This window comes from Rhyacophila brunnea, unplaced genomic scaffold (assembly GCF_057557595.1).
Source record: "Rhyacophila brunnea isolate RB1 unplaced genomic scaffold, BYU_Rbru_1.0 scaffold_8, whole genome shotgun sequence".
Lineage (NCBI taxonomy): Eukaryota > Metazoa > Arthropoda > Insecta > Trichoptera > Rhyacophilidae > Rhyacophila > Rhyacophila brunnea.
In genome coordinates this window covers 34,742,356-34,761,641 of record NW_028233350.1, presented here as the reverse complement: position 1 = coordinate 34,761,641, position 19,286 = coordinate 34,742,356, and the positions used below count along the sequence as shown (strand labels likewise).

The 19,286-nt window shown below is 32.9% G+C and overlaps 1 protein-coding gene across 1 annotated transcript in view; it reads left to right on the top strand.

Moving 5' to 3' along the window:
* Positions 1–19,286, top strand: part of Lrp4 (LDL receptor related protein 4) — a 77,865-nt gene that overhangs the window by 54,542 nt on the left and 4,037 nt on the right. Inside the window, exons 9-29 of the mRNA XM_085958819.1 lie at positions 588–774; positions 2,187–2,340; positions 2,426–2,635; positions 7,467–7,648; positions 8,175–8,338; positions 9,169–9,303; positions 9,438–9,543; positions 9,654–9,804; positions 10,021–10,182; positions 10,934–11,149; positions 11,251–11,531; positions 12,020–12,182; positions 12,303–12,436; positions 12,846–12,933; positions 13,043–13,148; positions 14,603–14,906; positions 15,227–15,567; positions 16,132–16,255; positions 16,354–16,451; positions 17,399–17,642; positions 18,404–18,662. Coding sequence (XP_085814945.1) covers positions 588–774; positions 2,187–2,340; positions 2,426–2,635; positions 7,467–7,648; positions 8,175–8,338; positions 9,169–9,303; positions 9,438–9,543; positions 9,654–9,804; positions 10,021–10,182; positions 10,934–11,149; positions 11,251–11,531; positions 12,020–12,182; positions 12,303–12,436; positions 12,846–12,933; positions 13,043–13,148; positions 14,603–14,906; positions 15,227–15,567; positions 16,132–16,255; positions 16,354–16,451; positions 17,399–17,642; positions 18,404–18,662 — 3,809 coding nt within the window. The remainder of the gene's footprint in view (positions 1–587; positions 775–2,186; positions 2,341–2,425; positions 2,636–7,466; positions 7,649–8,174; positions 8,339–9,168; positions 9,304–9,437; positions 9,544–9,653; positions 9,805–10,020; positions 10,183–10,933; positions 11,150–11,250; positions 11,532–12,019; positions 12,183–12,302; positions 12,437–12,845; positions 12,934–13,042; positions 13,149–14,602; positions 14,907–15,226; positions 15,568–16,131; positions 16,256–16,353; positions 16,452–17,398; positions 17,643–18,403; positions 18,663–19,286) is intronic.

Here is a 19,286-nt window from a genome sequence, read left to right as displayed (position 1 = left end):
CCCAATCGGGCCTCGCGCTCTGGATGGATCCGGAAGTTGCAATAATTAAACTAACAAAAAAATGAAACAAAAAGTGATCTTGACTAAATCGTGACTTGTTCTGCCGTCATCTATCTTTAAGAGATGAAGTGTCCTCTGTACCCTTATACTGAAACTCTCCCGAAGCAGAATAGTCAAGAGTTGAAAGTCATGAATCTAATTAGAGATCGGAATTATTCCGTTCTCCATACGACGCAGCAAACTTTTCAAGTCTCTGCCTCAAAGTTGGCCTTGTTCGATATCAAGTCGGCGTGGCCAATTGGAGCCGTGTGTGGACGCACCCTGGCAGATAGCTCGGTTCGGTGGCAAAAATACAAACTTATCATGTTTGTAAAGCATGAAGATGCCGAAAGCGAAGCCTGGCTTGCGAAAATCACTGACAAAGAAGTTTATGAAGTTCAATATAGAATTATTTTTTTCTTTGTCTTTTACGGTAACTTGTATTAATCTAATCCTTTTTCTGTAACATAATAAAATCCGGATAATCAAAAATTTGTATTGAAAATGTCAACTTTTAGTCACTTACCAATATCTGGTCTTCCTTGCAGGTGCAGAGACATTGATGAGTGTATGTATGCCCAAGATCCTGTCTGCTCACAAACCTGCAGCAATACAGTTGGAAGTTTCACGTGCGGCTGTATGACAGGATACGTTCTCCGACCTGATTTGAGGACCTGTAAGGCTTTGGGAGCTTCGCCGACTCTCCTGTTCACCAACCGAGCAGAAGTCAGACAGGTATAAACCGATACAATGAATTGCATTAATATGGTACCTACGTAATTCATGCATACACCAGTTTGTTGAATTTTTCACATATTAGCGTACCTACCTATTACATAGTATTATTATTTTTTAGTGAATAGACCATGGCCCCCACATCCTAAAACGGCCCCTCCGGCCAGGATCTTTGGCGGGCCCCCTACCTATCGCTAAGTTTAATGGCATGTGTGGCGCATAACAGAAGCATTTTCAAAATTGTGTTAGAGGTAAAAGTAAGGGGGTTCGGTTTATTTTTAACGATTTTATGTAGTTTTAATACATTTACTTGAATTATTGAGTTGGAGCAAAACACTCAAATTGTATCGTACACCCTCATTTTTAAATGTTAATGTTTTTTTCGTGAAATAGCGCCGTAGGCAACTTTTTTTAATATTAGAGCAAATTTGTTATGTATGTTTATCTCAAATATCTGATCGACCCGCCACGCCGGGCCCCTAAGCTTGAGCCCTGTCAGCCCCCCCCCCCCTTGTGGGGGCCATGGAATAGACACAGCCAGAGATATCACGTTTTTAAAATTAGGTGTTTTATTCAATTTGGTAGTTTTATAGGTAGATATAACTTTCTATCAATCTGCCAAAAAATAATATTGAAGTCGATAACAATGTTTAAATACCTACTTACTATTTCCACATTATTTAAGAGATATCTCTCAAAAATCTTTACAGAGCAGTGGGGTGCCATATTGTTTTCTGGTGGCATGTTTCCAACAATTTATTACATTGTTATTCCACACTAATTTCAATGACACTATAATATGAAACACTATTCAACAAGAGATATAGGTAATGTTATAAAGGTTAGCTAACTATATATCGACTATGTTTAGGAAAAAGGGATTAACTCTCACATAACTAATTTTATAGGAGGTACAAACGTTTTTTTAATGATTTGGTTGAATATTAAAAAACAAAACATTTACAGATATGGACTAAGTATGCGATTAATTAATTGGTGTTTTATTTCTTCGATCTTGCAATAATTTAAAAAAATATTAATGAAAAACCATTACAATTGATTCTATAGATTTCTGAGCTATATATTATTATGTACTATAAAAACTTATCTAAATGTAGTAGGTACATAACATTTCCTTTTATTTGATATTTAATCCTACAATCATGTTAGGGTTTAAAACTTATATAGGACAGACAGCTAGAAATTTTATTGAAATTTAAGCACACTGATGATTGTAAATGGGTCTATATTGTTATAAATAAATGATGTGAGCAAAAATGTTGTTGAATCTATAATTTTATTGGGTTTTGTTTTTGGTATAGTATCAGAGATCAAGACCTTATTACAGAATACAACTAAGACTTCTTATACCCAATCAACTCTCGGTTCAAACTAATATTTCTTGTTCATAGGTTTCTCTAAACAGCGAAAAGTATACATCAATCCTGAAGGGTTTACATAACGCGGTGGCCTTGGATTACCACTACGAGAAAAAGCTGGTTTTCTGGGCAGAAGTGATGCTGGATTCCATTCGAGTTGCCTTTGTCAATGGAACTAATATTAAAGGTATTGCATACCTACCAATTTCTTAATCCAAATAATTTGACAATATAATTATTGTGATATTAAATTGATGATGTTTTTCTTGTAGATGTTATAAAATGGGGCTTGAATACTCCTGCCGGGGTTTCGGTGGATTGGGTCCATAATCTTCTCTTCTGGACCGATTCTGGCACAAGGCGAGTGGAAGTTGCAACTCTTGATGGCAAACATCGAGCTGTCATTGCAGCATGTGATCTTGATAAGCCGAGAGCGATTGCTGTGCATCCTGGAGATGCCATTGTATTTTGGACAGATTGGGGTAAGTATTTTTTATTTAAGTATATAAAGCAAATGTACAAAGGTAAGAGGTTTTATAGACATCTCGTGATGGAATTACGAACACACACAAATACATATCGTCACCGTTCAGGCAAAAGTCACCAACCCTAAAAACATAGTTTTGAGATATCGCAATTTGAAAGTTTGAAAATGCGGGAAAAATCAGATTTAAATGTTTTTAAGGTTTTATCTACATTACATTATTTTCTCATGTGTTCTTAATAATTTCTATAAGGTACTTTTACTTTTTGATGCTAATTAAAACATCTAGAAGGTTTTGAAGGAGGTAAGGTAGCTCAATTATGGTTTGGTGACTTTTGCTTGTTAATAATCTGACCAAAGCGATCTTATTATAACAAACTAAGGTAAACTATTCCTGTTTGGTTATTTTTGCGTATTTCAGACAAGTGTTAGAAGTTTTCAAATGACAAATCAGTAAAACTCACCATCCATAGTATAGTGACTTTTGCTTGTATATTTATAACGAAGAATTTATATTTTTAGAGTCAATAATGTCTATTCACCTATAATGACTTTTGCTTGTTAAGATTTTATCGAAAGTCATTTAGTGGAAAACAAATAATTCGGATTTAAGCTACATTTTACTAACTAATGTACCGTGGTGACTTTTGCATCTTAAAGAACATAATTTTACGCTTCATGTGACATACTCAACTCAAAACTGCCATTTTCAGGGTTGGTGACTTTTGCCTGAACGGTGACGATATTATAATTTAAAAGAAAAAAAAATCGATACCGAATACTCACAAGATTTAAGAATGTTGGATTGTTATCATTGAAAATAAATAATTACGTAAAACTGGCAGAAATATATCTATTAGAAAAATCCTAGAAAAAAAAATACTCCGAGTGGGACTCGAATGTCACATCATTATCCGGGTGAATGCTCTTATCCTTTGAGCTATTGGTTTATCTATGACTCATGTAAATTAAATCTATTTTTTACGTTATCAAAGGTATTCAAAATTTATAATTACCTGAAAATAGAAATCTTTCACACAAATAACTACAAGAGATATTATAAATTGCTTTACGTTTTGTTAAGACCTGAAGGCGTAGATTAATAACATTCTATACAATATAATTATTGGAATCACCGTATATATTAGAAGTTCCATTAATATGATTTTATAAAACTATCCCTAAAACTTAATAAAACATATCGATCGTGTTTAGGAAAAAGGGCGTAACCCACACAGAACAAATTTTACAGGAGGCAAAAAACGTTTTTTGAATGATTTTGGTGTAATATCTTTTTGATCCACTAATAATTAAAGAAGTTATTACAGGAAATCATTAAAATTGAGGATAAATGCTTTTTTCTTTCAATTAAAACTTAATTAAAGCTCAATTAAAACCTGAATTTAGATAATAAATCGGCATTTGCGGCTTACTTCCTTTTTACAGAACGTGTATTTAGTTGTATACATTCTTAATATCTAATAACAGCACTTTTCGAAAAATCGAGGGTTAAGCCCTTTTTCCTAAAAACAGTCAATATTATTATCGCGATAGAAAAACTTGATTAAATATAAAAATATAAGAATTCGTGTTAAAAACATTTTATTTCCTAGAAAAATTATTGTTTTTTTTTTAAATAAATTTAAAAAAAATACAGTTGGTAGATTTAAGGGGGGACATGCTCGTCGAAGGTCAAAATTGAGTTTTTATTGTATTTTCAAACCATGATCCTGGACACTCCTTAAATGTTGTAGATAATCTATGTATATAATTTTGAAGCCTTATTACCCTTTATAGTTTTTTTTAAAATTTTATGACTGCATAAAGTATTTTTGTTACATAAAATAGTATTCTTTTAAACCTCTCGCTCTAATGTTTTAGAATATGGTCATATTTCGGTACATAACTGTGCAGTGGTGTTAAGATTTTTTACATTTATTAATTTTTAAACGCATTTATAAAACCATTAGTATAATTTATTACGAGATAATTTTTGTAAAATATTCACGATAAAAAATTATATTGATAATCTCTGTGATCCCAAATTTGACAAGAATTAGGCATTTTATTATTCAAAAAATCGGCAAGATTAACACATTTGAAGATGATTCTAAAGATACTTATTATAAGCTATGTCTTTGACTATTCAAGTGTGATAAATATCTTATGAATAATGATTGCTTTATAATAATTATTGACCTAAGAATAAGGTAGTGTTTTTTTGAAATACGCCATTTCTTTTGTCATTCCCCAGTGGTTAAGCTACAACATACGGCCGTAGCCATTAATTGACAAACTATAATTAAAGTAGGGAGTAAAATTATGTTAACGCGCGTGTTTGAACATGTACCTAACCGAATTTTTTTTTATTTTTTTTTAAACGGTACATGTTCAAACACGCGCGTTAATATCATTTTACTCCCTACTTCAATTATAGTTTGTCAATTTATGGCTACGGCTGTATGTTGTAGCTTAACCACTGGGGAATGACAAAAGAAATGGCGTATTTCAAAAAAACACTACCTTATTCTTAGGTCAATAATTATTATAAAGCAATCATTATTCGTAAGATATTTATCACACTTGAATGGTCAAAAATATAGCTTTTAATGAGTATCTTTAGAATTATCTTCAAATGTGTTAATCTCGCCTTTTTTTGAAAAATAAAATGCCCAATTCTTGTCAAATTTGGGATCACACAGATTATCAATATAATTTTTTATCGTAAATATTTCACTACAATAATGTCGATATAAATTATACTGATGGTTTTATAAATGCGTTTAAAAATTAATAAATGTAAAAAAATTTAACACCACTGCACATTTATGTACTGAAATATGACTATATTCTAAAACATCAGAGCGAGAGGTTTAAAAGAATGCTATTTTATGTAATAAAAATACTTTATGCAGTCATCCAATGTTTAAAATAAATATAAAGGATAATAAGGCTTCAAAATTATATAAATAGATTATCTACAACGTTTAAGGAGTGTCCAGGATCATGGTTTGAAAATACAATAAAAACTCGATTTTGACCTACGACGAGCACGTGGGCCGTTAAGGGGGGACATGCTCGTCGAAGGTCAAAATTGAGTTTTTATTGTATTTTCAAACCATGATCCTGGACACTCCTTAAACGTTGTAGATAATCTATTTATATAATTTTGAAGCCTTATTATCCTTTATAGTTATTTTAAACATTTGATGACTGCATGAAGTATTTTTGTTACATAAAATAGTATTCTTTTAAACCTCTCGCTCTAATGTTTTAGAATATAGTCATATTTCGGTACAGAACTGTGCAGTGGTGTTAAGATTTTTTACATTTATTAATTTTTAAACGCATTTATAAAACCATTAGTATAATTTATTACGAGATAATTTTTGTAAAATATTCACGATAAAAAATTATTTTGATAATCTCTGTGATCCCAAATTTGACAAGAATTAGGCATTTTATTATTCAAAAAATCGGCAAGATTAACACATTTGAAGATGATTCTAAAGATATTTATTATAAGCTATGTCTTTGACCATTCAAGTGTGATAAAAATCTTATGAATAATGATTGCTTTATAATAATTATTGACCTAAGAATAAGGTAGTGTTTTTTTGAAATACGCCATTTCTTTTGTCATTCCCCAGTGGTTAAGCTACAACATACGGCCGTAGCCATAAAATGACAAACTATAATTAAAGTAGGGAGTAAAATTATGTTAACGCGCGTGTTTGAACATGTACTTAACTGAATTTATTTTAATTTTTTTTTAAACGGTACATGTTCAAACACGCGCGTCAATATCATTTTACTCTTTACTTCAATTATAGTTTGTCAATTTATGGCTACGGCCGTATGTTGTAGCTTTACCACTGGGGAATGACAAAAGAAATGGCGTATTTCAAAAAAACACTACCTTATTCTTAGGTCAATAATTATTATAAAGCAATCATTATTCATAAGATGTTTATCACACTTGAATGGTCAAAGACATAGCTTATAATAAATATCTTTAGAATTATCTTGAAATGTGTTAATCTTGCCGATTTTTTGAATAATAAAATGCCTAATTCTTGTCAAATTTGGGATCACAGAGATTATCAATATAATTTTTTATCGTGAATATTTTACAAAAATTATCTCGTAATAAATTATGCTAATGGTTTTATAAATGCGTTTAAAAATTAATAAATGTAAAAAATCTTAACACCACTGCACAGTTATGTACCGAAATATGACTATATTCTAAAACATTAGAGCGAGAGGTTTAAAATAATACTATTTTATGTAACAAAAATACTTCATGCAGTCATCAAATGTTTAAAATAACTATAAAGGATAATAAGGCTTCAAAAGTATATAAATAGATCATCTACAACGTTTAAGGAGTGTCCAGGATCATGGTTTGAATATACAATAAAAACTCAATTTTGACCTTCGACGAGCATGTCCCCCCTTAACAATTTAAAAAAGTCTCGAGAATAAGGAGACATCTTTGAAACTATATTTCATTGCTAAAAGTAATAGTGAATAATAACCAAATGACAATTTATTCATTAAAGTTCATTTTTTTCTGAAAAAAATAACTTATTTTTGTGTTGTTTTCGATTTTTTTTAAATTGTGTGCCTTGTAATTCAGTCACTAGATGTCACCAGATGTACCTAAACCAATTCCACTTTGATAACAAACATCACTACTGTAAAGCACTGTAATGTGGAAATAGTAAAATATAACATTGCAATCATTTATTATAATGAAAGGCACACACTAGGTTAATTGCTGTTGCTTGTATGTTGTTTTAATTTTTATGGAAAATGTTTTTTAGGTCCCAATCCCAAAATTGAACGCTCTGATATGGACGGCTCCAACAGGAAAAGTATTATAACCGAATCAATCTTTTGGCCCAACGGTTTGACAACTGACTATACAACAAGTAGAATCTATTGGGCCGATGCAAAACATCATGTGATAGAAAGTGCCCATTTTGACGGAAGTGATAGGAAAAAGGTAAATAAATATTAAAAAATGATAATAGTACTAATAATAATAATTAAAGGCGTCGCCTGAAAAGGGGTCTATATGCAAAAACAAAATTGTTCAGGAGCGTAAAAATCGTTTTATTCGATCATGCGGACTTTTGGAGTATATCTGTGATAATAATTATGTTCATGAAAACACTCTTTATCATTGACAAATTTTATTTTTTTGGATAAAAAAAATAATCATAAATACATCCCTCTTCTACGGTAAGCATTTTAGTGCTAATATCTCAAAAAGTGTGGCAGTTAAAATAATAAAACTTTCCAGTATCGTGAGCAATGCTATATAGAACCGTTTTAGTCAATAAAATCACTTTTTGACATGATGTATTATATAGACCCCTTTTCGGGGGATGGGTTCAATTAGTTTTTCTTCCATGTCATGATAAACCATAGGTAATGGTTGTTAGCTGCAGCTGTAAAGAGTTTATAGATAATATTATTATGTGCAACATAAAGACAGAGTTTACTTATCTCATATTTTTTAAATACAGGTTGTAAGCAAAGGACTTCCTCATCCATACGCCATAACTATCTTTGAAGATGCAATATTCTGGACTGATTGGCACACCAAGAGTATCTCAACTGTTAATAAAAAGACAGGGGTCGGCTTCCAAATTGTCCACAGTGGTTTGAGTTTCCCAATGGACATTCACAGGTTTGTATTTCAATGCTTATAAATGAAATATTAAATCATGGATTAGGTAGGTAGGTAATTGGACCATTTATCCATACACCACAGATAATTATTAATACCTACTCAATCAGAATATTGGTAACCCTTCCTTCCTACAGAGTTATCACATTTTTTGTTCTAAATTTGAAACTAATTCAACAACTGAAGATGTAAAATAAATAAGAGTCCAAGCACCAGTCATTATTATGAGAAAAATGCACAAAAAATACTTACAGATATGTTTTTTATAATGAGTAGGTACCAACATAAATGTAAGTTTTTGAAGACAATCAACAAAATACAAGTAATAAAATTCTTTATTATAAATAATTTTGAACAAAATGTCATGAGACGAAGGGGCGTCATTAGTGTCCATGAAATAAAGTTGATTTAACATATTGACATCTTTCATAATAAAAAAATAAAACCTAACACAAAAATATCACTCATTGTTAAAGCACAAATGTACAAAATAGTATAAAATATCTGGTATTGTGACAATAAACCATTATTTATGAAAACAGTAGGTACATGCTGTTAGGACCTGTTAAATCTTGCAGTTTTGCTTTTGTTGACAATATTGCCCGTAGAATAATATATGATATTGGCATTGCTCCTTAAATAAGCCACATAATCATGTACTTTTAATTCAGTTTTGGATTGTATGGTGTTTGGGAATTTGAGAAGTTGCAATGAAGACAGAAATGTAAATGTGAAAATGTTGTGTTCAAATAAATAAAGGAGAACAAAGATTATAATATTAATTATACGAAAAAGAACAGAGCAATATTGTAAAAATACATTATTTACAGCTTCCATCCTCAACGGCAGCCGCCATACAATAATCATTGTGGCACCAACAATGGTGGATGTTCTCACATGTGTCTGCCGAACAGATCATCATATTCCTGTCACTGTCCATTAGGAAATGTTCTCAGTTCAGATGGGTAAGACTTCACACTTATTATTATTGTCTTTTAAATTACAACTAAACATAAAAACTTTATTAGCTTATTTGATTACATATAATAATATTATTTCAATGTTTCTATTGAACGATTACTCTAATTTAAATTTACAGCCGTACTTGTGAAGACTCTTCAGAAAAACTGCTGATATTTGCAAGAAAACGTGAAATAAGCATCAGACATCTGGAATCACAAAAACCTGAAAATGTTATTGACATGGTATGACTGTATTTAATGCAATTCTATACTACTCAACACTTTCTAAATAAATACAAATTTGTAATAAGAAGAGATGTTGAATTAATTAATCCATTATTTATCTTTTTTAGGTAATTCCGTTAAATGGGGTAAAATCTGCATTTTCTTTGGCTTGGGATCAGCAAACAAATACAATTTTCTGGGCCGACATGGAGAAGTTTACAATAAACCGTGCTTCAATCAATGGTAGTCAGCAAGAGGTCGTTGTAAGCACGAGTATAGGTATGCCTTATCATATAAATAATTAAACTGTAATATTTAAATAATATGTACTTAAGATTACATAAAATTACTTTTTGAAAAAAGTAATATTTTTGTAATAATGTGAAATCATGTTTAATGGGTTTTGTATAATATTATGTATTGACAAAAATGCTAATATAATATTATTTATTCACCCATAATGCAATGTTTATAATACATCATTTTTTGATACAGGTACCCCGACTGGACTTGCATACGATTGGATTACAGATAAATTATATTGGACTGATGAAGGATCCAAAAGGATTGAAGTTTGCACGGCTGATGGAAGTATGAGGACTGTCCTCATATGGGACCAGATTGATAAACCCAGAGATATTGTAGTTGATCCGATTGGTAAGTAAAAAGTCTTATGCATCAAATACATTATCATCACGTTATGTGCTGTCATAATAAGTTACTGCTACGGAAAAAGTGTGTAATGTCATATTTAGTTTTAAACAAAGATTGCCAGTTAGCAAAATCTCCTGAAATCTCCAGAACAACAATGAGGTCACATCACGCGTACCGTGCTACATCGGCAACCGCATGACATAATGAAAGTTTTTTATTATGTATTGCATGCCTACACATTTTCGACTCACGTCAGAATGCGTGCTCTTTGTTTTTTTTTTTTGGATTTTCTATTAAATTATTATCTATGGATGCAATAATGAATGCAAGTAATTTCAACGTATGCATAATGAATAAGGATTCAAAATACTTATCTTATATTAGAGTCGGCGCTTTCCATAATTGAATTTATAGAGATAATGATCATTCAAAATATTCTGCAGAATGACGAAACCATAGACTAAATTTGTCGCCGTGCCAGCATGTGACAGTGATCATAATGTAATCGCAGCATTACTCTGAAGAAAAAATGGTTCTATCAGAAGTTTTCTAACAATTATTATGAACAATGTAGAAAATCTAAGAAGGGTATTACATCTGATATTAATTTCACATTAAACGCAATAATGATGTGTCAAAAAAAATCATGTAACGAAGTGTGTAAATAATAAGATGGTTCTCACAAAAAATGATATTAAAGGATTAATATAAGATGCAGTGTCAACACATTTTAATGAATTTTAAACTGTTTCAGGTGGCACAATGTTTTGGTCTGATTGGGGAAATTCTCCATGTATCAGCACCGCTAATATGGATGGAACTAACCGGAAGAAAATTGTGACAACTCACCTGACCTGGCCTCAGGGCTTGGCCTTGGATTACAGCAGAGGAAGAATCTATTGGGCAGACAGCGGCGCCAAGCGGATCGAGTATTCCAGATTGGACGGAACTGACAGAGCCGTAGTCATATGTAAGTTCCATAGTCTTTATTACCATTACTTTAATTATTACCATTACTTTAAAAAAATATATTATATTTTTTTTAAATTAACGTGTATTTTTTATTTCAAGCTACAAACATACCACATCCGGTGGGTCTCGATATATATGGAGAGGAATTGTTTTGGACGGATTTGGAGACAGAATCTATTCAGTCAGCCAACAAAATGACCGGCAAAAACCAGAAAACTTTGCTCAAAAACGCTATGGCTCTGAATGATGTGCAAATATTCCACAAAGAGAGGAAGATTGTCGCTAATAGATGCGGGAAGAACAATGGCGGATGCTCTCATCTATGTCTTCTGAAACCAAACGGGTTTTCTTGCCGATGTCCCATCGGTGTTAAACTAGGGGTGAGAAGCTTATGAACTTATAATTTTATCATACAATTTAAAGCCTTCCTACTGTCCCATAGCACATTTTTGCATATAAACAATACAGAGCAATAATAAAAATGTGGACACCTTTTGGATAAGATTTTGCATACATATCATTAATGGAAATATATTGTTCTTGCAATGAAATTTAAAAAAATATATATATAAATATATATTATATTATACTATAGTCAAATTTTTATAGCATGTCACTTACCGAAAGGAATGTTCTTGTTCAAGATAAGAACATACAATTATATAATTAATAATAACATATTATAGGCACTTTCAAATAATACAGTATCCCATATTTTACGTCCATAAAATGTTATGTCGAATAATCTGTTGAGGGAAGCGACAATGTTAGGTTAGGTTAGGTTTTATTGTTTCATTTTTAGCCTTGTAGACGAATCAATCTTTGTACATTATTATGATATAAATATGTTTTTATTTTTGTGGTTTAGGACGACAAGAAAACATGTGCGAACGGTCCAACAAACTTCTTGATATTTGCCCACGTTGTTGATATCCGACAAATATCTTTGGATGTTCCATACGTCATCGACGTTGTCTTACCACTCTCTCGGATGAAAAAGGCCTTGGCAGTTGATGTCGACCGTAAAACAGGTAATTTATAATATTACAATAACAATATATGTCTTTGAATCGTAATTTGTCAATAGAAATATTTAAATAATTCATGTCATAAAAATATGAGAATATTTCTAACTTTAAAAATATTTACAGGTGAAATCTACTGGACCGACACTGGTGAAGATATTATTCACAAAGCTACTCCTGACGGCAAGAATAGATCAGCTGTCATCACAAATGGTCTCAGTAATGCAGATGGCATTGTCATTGACTCAACTGGACGGAAGGTAAATAATTGACAGCACACCAAGTCGGCTCTCTGGCTTTTCATCAAACAGTTCTAATCAATATTAAGTTACACACAATAATGTTGAATAACATCATGAATGTAGAAAATTATTCGCTGTTTTTAACTTGGGTAACAAAAAAAATAAACTGGGCGTCAAAACGCGATTAAACAGTTAACATTATGGGGTTCTTTCAAGCACTTTACCCGATTTGATGATTCACGGCCATCTGACGTTGATATACTGACCACATTGCTAACTTCTGACTGACGTCATTCAAAAATTCCTAAAACACAACTACAAGCTACACCGCCGTATCAATTATGTTTTGTGAGATACAAGAATCAAAAATAATTCTTATGTAATAAAGATGAGTTAGCATACTGACAAGGCTTGATTTTATTTGCAGATTTACTGGACAGATTCTGGTCGCAATAGTATAGAGGTTGCTGAACTAGACGGCAGTAACAGAAGGCTGCTTATCTGGTCTGGATTAGGTGAGTACTTACATAATAGTATTCTTTTAAATACGTGACATTATTCTGAGTACAGTAATAGGCTTATTCTGTTGAAATTTTGTTTGACGTGGTTGTTTATTTGTTTCAGATTCACCAAGGGCAATAACTTTACATTACCACAAAGGAGTTATGTTCTGGGCAGACTGGGGCACTCATGCCCGTATCGAACAAGCCGATATGGATGGACAAAACAGGTACAAATTCTACAAAAATATTTATATCATAACAACACAGCAGCAAATCTCTGTGTACGGTAATGTAGGAAAGAATCTTAAAGCGCTCTATATGTCCGTGATCAACGGGCCGTCGGCTTTAAGTTTGGATTACTAGCCAAGGTCGACTGTTTTCAACGATCTATAATAATGAACACACAACAGAGACATCTTTTGGAATGCCAAGTCATGACAGATTACGAAAATTATTAGTATTCAGCGATTTAAATAAGAGCTAATTTAGACGTTTATCATGTATCTTCGGTACAGGGAAGTATACCTGATCCTCTTTTTGCACGGTTTCGAAATAACACGGTTTAAAACAAAGTATTGCTTATTTTTTATTTACACTAATTTTTAAAAAAATTGCTTTGCAATGAACTGCACGCCTTTGGCGCATACATACGTTGTCAACGGATGCCGCCCAGACATACATACCGACAAACATGGCGCCACTAGTCAGTCACTTCAAGTTCGATACGAGAAACGCGCCGCGTGCTTCGGCATCAGCGTGATTAAATATTTCCAGCGATGAGAGTGATTTTTCGCCAGCAAAAAACAGCAGTAAACGGGAATGTTTATTGTCAAGTAGTAACACTGGATGAATATATTTCTCTATGCTAAATTTAATTTAAATTGAAAACTAATATTTTTATGTATAAAAAATAAATAAATTCGATTTATGTTCGAGTTCAAGAATTTCGTATTTTGAGTTGATTTTAATTAATGGAACCTATCTACCGTTTTTGTATGGGAACCTTATCTTTTTTAGACGGTTTTGTTTTGCACGGTAGTCTTTCGTACATATCCCCTGTGCAGAAAGAGGATCGGGTCTAATTCAAGATCTGCCGTTACTGCCATAGTAATATATTGAGGCATAGAAAAGATAAATTAACAGCATATGGGGGTTTACAGAGTAGAGGTTATATTAATAGACTTTATTTTACAAAAAAATGTTGTTCGCCATTCGTCCAACCCGTTGTGACTTGCCACACGGCCACAAATTTTGCTGGATGCTTTTATATTGCATGATGATTCCCATCCTCGCAGATATTTCCTAATATCTATGCTATCTGAAGTTCTTTTCAGATTTTGTATTGTATTGACTTAAAAGTAATTAAATTAGAAACTATGTCTAATCATATCATAAACTAAAACTAGTCATACATAATTTGGAATACCTCAGTAACAAACCAATTAGAAAAAATGTTTCACCTAATTGAAAAAGACATACCTATTGCCCAGAACCAGAACCTGAACACGTTCGAGTCTCGCTTGGTGCACATATTTAAAAAATGTATTATTCTGAGGTGTTCCAAATTATATTTTATATTTAATAATGAATGCTATAATCTGAAATTATGTGGATTATTTATTGAATAAAAAATATCGTTAATTAAAATAAGTCATTATAAATGTATTTTTTTTTAATTCAGGAAATTGATCATCAGTGACAATCTAGTTTGGCCAAATGGTTTGGCCATCGATAGACCAGCCGGCCGATTATACTGGAACGATGCAAAGCGTCTCACAATCGAATCATCGGATCTGGACGGCAAAGACAGGCGGGTCGTTCTGAAGGATATCCCGTATCCTTACGGTTTAGTTGTGGTCGGCTCGCATGTCTATTGGACCGATTGGAAGACGGAGGCTTTGCACAGAGCTGATAAGAGGAATGGAAATGAAAGAACGATCATAAAAGGAAAGCTCGATGGAATTATGGATGTCAGATCAGTACAAGTAAGTAACCTTCCAACCTTCATTTGCATTTTTAATTTTCTTCAGAGAATATGAACTAAGCCTGCAGAGTGACTTCTATATTATTATTGTGTTGTTATAGTGCTGTTTGTCATGTAAAACAAGAAAAGTGGGCGATTTTTAGTTCCCCAAATGGATGCTATGATATCACAGTCATGATATTGTGCTCTTATAAGAATGGATATGATTCATACTTTTTGTGTTACAACACTCGATACCGAAACTTGTCATAATTCAAACTCTTTGGAAAAATCCAATAAAAAAATTATCATTTCTGAATGTGATGAAATGATTTATTCCAGGCTGACAACATCGCTGAGAATGCCTGCGGTAAAAACAATGGAGGATGCACACATCTATGTCTTCGATCGCCAGTCGGATACACTTGCGCATGTCCCACGGGAACTCTCTTCGTTTCGCAGACTTCTAATTCGAGTAACTCTTCAAAGTCGATATGCCAACCGCACCCATCCAACTTCCTTGTCTTTGCAACGCATATGACCCTCGCCAGATTGTCATTGGACACCCCCGAACTGTGGGATGTTACTTTACCGGTTTCCGATATTGAAAACGCCATTGCAGTGGATTTCAGCTGGGAGAAGAAGCTGATATTCTTTTCCGATGTAAATGCTAATGTCATAAGGTAAGAAAAGAATATTTGAAAAGAACATAATTATATTAATTGTGTTCTGTTTTCTTTCCAGTGGTGTAGTAGGGAAGGACCGCATGACGTGAGCGCTCTGCAACTCTTTTCAAGATGAAACATGATCCTAAATGTTTTTAAACATTCTACATACAATATCAATAGCACACAATTTATTCTTATTCCAGCATAAATTGTTCATTTTTAAAGTGACAAAAGTCAATGATATATAAATATAACGTACAATTTTCAAAAATGAGTGTTCCCATAGAATAAATGTGTATAGAATAGAATATATTGTTTATTGCTTGTATTTTTTTCTGGCTTGTCATCTTTTTCTTTTCAAATATGCGATAAATATCATAAAACGTGGATTTTAAATGCGTGATTATCTAAGAATATTAAAATTTTTAAAAAATCACCACTGGTAAAACCATAAACAATTAATTAATGTAAGGGAGATTTAGTGGAATTAAAGTGACAATTTTATTTATACTTTATAACTATTTTACTTGAATATATTGTTATTTTATTGATATTAAAATAATATTCTAACGATTTCAGGAGTGTGAACATGCTCAATAATTCTGACACAAAAACCATCGTTTATCAAGACCTTGAAACGCCCAATGGGCTCGGAGTGGATTGGGTTGCCAACAACATCTATTGGACAGATAACGACCTCAAGGTAAAAAAACTTTAAATACATAAATCAATTGGGTTAATATGGGGTTATTATTAATAATTGTGTCACACAGAGGTAATGTTTTATTTAATTTATTACAGGTTTTGGAAGTGGCACGGCTTGATGGAAGCAGTAGGAAAAAGATTATTTATGAAGGCCTGGATGAACCAAGAGCCTTGGCTGTGTTTCCAAGAAAAGGGTGAGTTTTATGATAGTATGTAGAATTGACCACGTCATAATGTGACCAATATAATAATATATCAGTAAGGGATGTGAACCTATAGATACATCAAGACATCACCCATTGCATTGCTAAATGAAGCTGCGTGCCGTGCGTTTGGTTTGCGGGCGAGCGAACGCATTCGTATACAAATGTTTGAGACCATAGACCATTTCGCAAGTGCTTGCCCAGAGTGCTCGCACTAAACGCTCAGAATTAAAATATAATTTTCTATTTTTTTTACGTTATATAGTATTTTTAAGCGGTCAAAATGCAACTATGAGGTAAAGATATCCACAATTTAAGTAATTTTAAAGAAACACTACGTCACTTCATATTAAAATATATAATAATATACAAATAAATTATCACGAACATGTATCAACTTACCTATGAAACGTAATACCATCTTCTTGCTTATTAGTACGGCTACCACATTTTAATACAACACACAGAACCATCTTTTCAACTTAATTAACTAAAAATATTTACCACTGACTTTATGTTTAACACAAAAAATATCAATTTTAGCAACACGCGCTCGCAGGTTATCGACACTTAGCTATGCAAAAAACTAAGATTTGACGGCGACACCATAGCAAATCATCTCGCACATCTGTAAACCTTTTATCTTACTCTAGCGCGTGTCGTAGTGATTATAAGGGTGCCGAATACTTTCTCACTCGCACTTATGCATTGTTTTTGTTTAGGCCTTGATGTGAACGAATGTAGTATTATGATCGGGTGTGACAAACCAATTTTAAAAATTCATATCCCGTTCGATTTTGTATTTGCCAAAAGTTTCATAAAATTCCCATTTGAAACAGTCAAGTGTCTTTCAGGCAGTCACTATAATAATATGTATAACAAAGGCATCAAAGTTTATCAGTCATTCGGATAAATAATAATATTGTCTTTGTATCTAGGTATATTTACTGGACGGATTGGGGCGATGTGCCGAGAATTGAGCGAGCCATGATGGACGGTACACAGAGGAAAGTGATTATCAATACTGATCTTGGATTCCCTAATGGCCTGGCATTAGACTATAAAGCGAAGCGATTATACTGGACTGACGCCCTCAAGGATAGAATTGAGACTGCCGACTTGCACGGAGGGAACCGAGTTCAGCTGGTACCGGATGCTAAACATCCATTTGGATTGACACAGGTATGAAATTTTACTATATTGTTATGAGGTGAAAATAAGGTCAATCATTTACTTCTTTACTACCGAAACCAGGAGACTTTAATATCTTCAGCTCCATTATTCGGTGGTATTTAAAAAATTATTGGTTATCTCTGAATGACTATATTAATTATTTTTAGCAGCCTGTCGACTCTCAGAAACCAGTTGTTTATAACAATAAATTTCCACTTAGCTAGCTGCAATCACATTAAAGACTTGTTTACATGGGCTTAGTACTTACTACTTGCACTAATACTGACACATGTAAACAGGCCAAATAATAATAAGCATTAGTAAAAATGCGAGAGCGAGTGAATAGAAAACCATCCTATTTGCTAATCGTAAGTATGTACCCCCGCCATAACTCCACTCGCACTCGCAACTTGCCGCAACGTGTAAACTGCCCACGTATATGCATCATTTTTTTTTGCTATGGTACTACTAATACACTTTTATTTGTCAACACGTGTAAATTCTACACAGAATTTTAAGTAGCCTAGTGGCTAGTGAAAGTAATGAGTGTACTAAGTCCATGTAATATAAGTTGATACATCATTAGCATTGAAACTATCATATTACATAATATTATTCTGTTTATTCAGTTTGACAAACTATAAATGTGGTTTACAAAATGGTGTTTTGGTTTCATGTAACTAATGAGATTGTTCTTTTTAAAGAAAAGTAAAATGCACACAAGTGAAAAAGCTAAGAGGGAAGTTAAATACTTGTCTGTTTATTTTTAGTTTGGAGACCACATTTACTGGACTGATTGGTTCAAAAAGTCTGTTATGAGAGCTCACAAAACAACTGGGAAAAATGTGACCGCCATCAAGACAGATCTAGAAGTTGTCATGGAGATAAAGGCAGTGTCCGCCGATCGTCAGAAAGGATGGAATCCGTGTCGGGAAGACAACGGCGGATGCAGCCACCTGTGCTTGTTCAACGGAGAAGGATATGTCTGCGCCTGTCCGGATTATGCGGATGAAAGACCATGCAAAACTGGTAAGCGGTTATATCTTTTTAAATTTCAGAGTTTATATTTACATGGATACTCTGGTAGAATGTTCATATATACATAGGCGTTTTGACATTTAGGATAATATTGTTACAATATAACAGTTGCGGGATCTGCGTCCAATACAAGAGTGAGAGTTTGGTCAGCTTTGCATGTCTAAATTATCTTAATTACTTAAGTATATCACTTTACACTAATAATTAATTAGCCTCTGTATTTCAAGGTAAGGTAAAAAGTGTGGACAGAAAACTTGATTAAAATTCGTGTGATCCATATTGCCATTGTCCTCACAAGACTTCAAATACATTATTATTATTATTCATGACACTACAGATTGGGGTAGGTCATGATCACTACCCCTTTGCCTTGGGTAGCCAGTTAGACACACTTAAGAGTCTGGAGGTCCTTTATCATATTCAACCATCAAAGTTATCCTACCTCTGGCTTAGACACGTAAGGCACTTCGATGATGATGCATCATCCGATCTTTCTACATGTACTGCCCAATGAAGGCTTTAGATGTTTTGCAATATCAAGCACTATGAAGCTTGTGGTTATCTTTCCCCGTTATGCTTCATTTTCATAGAATAGGCCAATCCTTATATATGCCA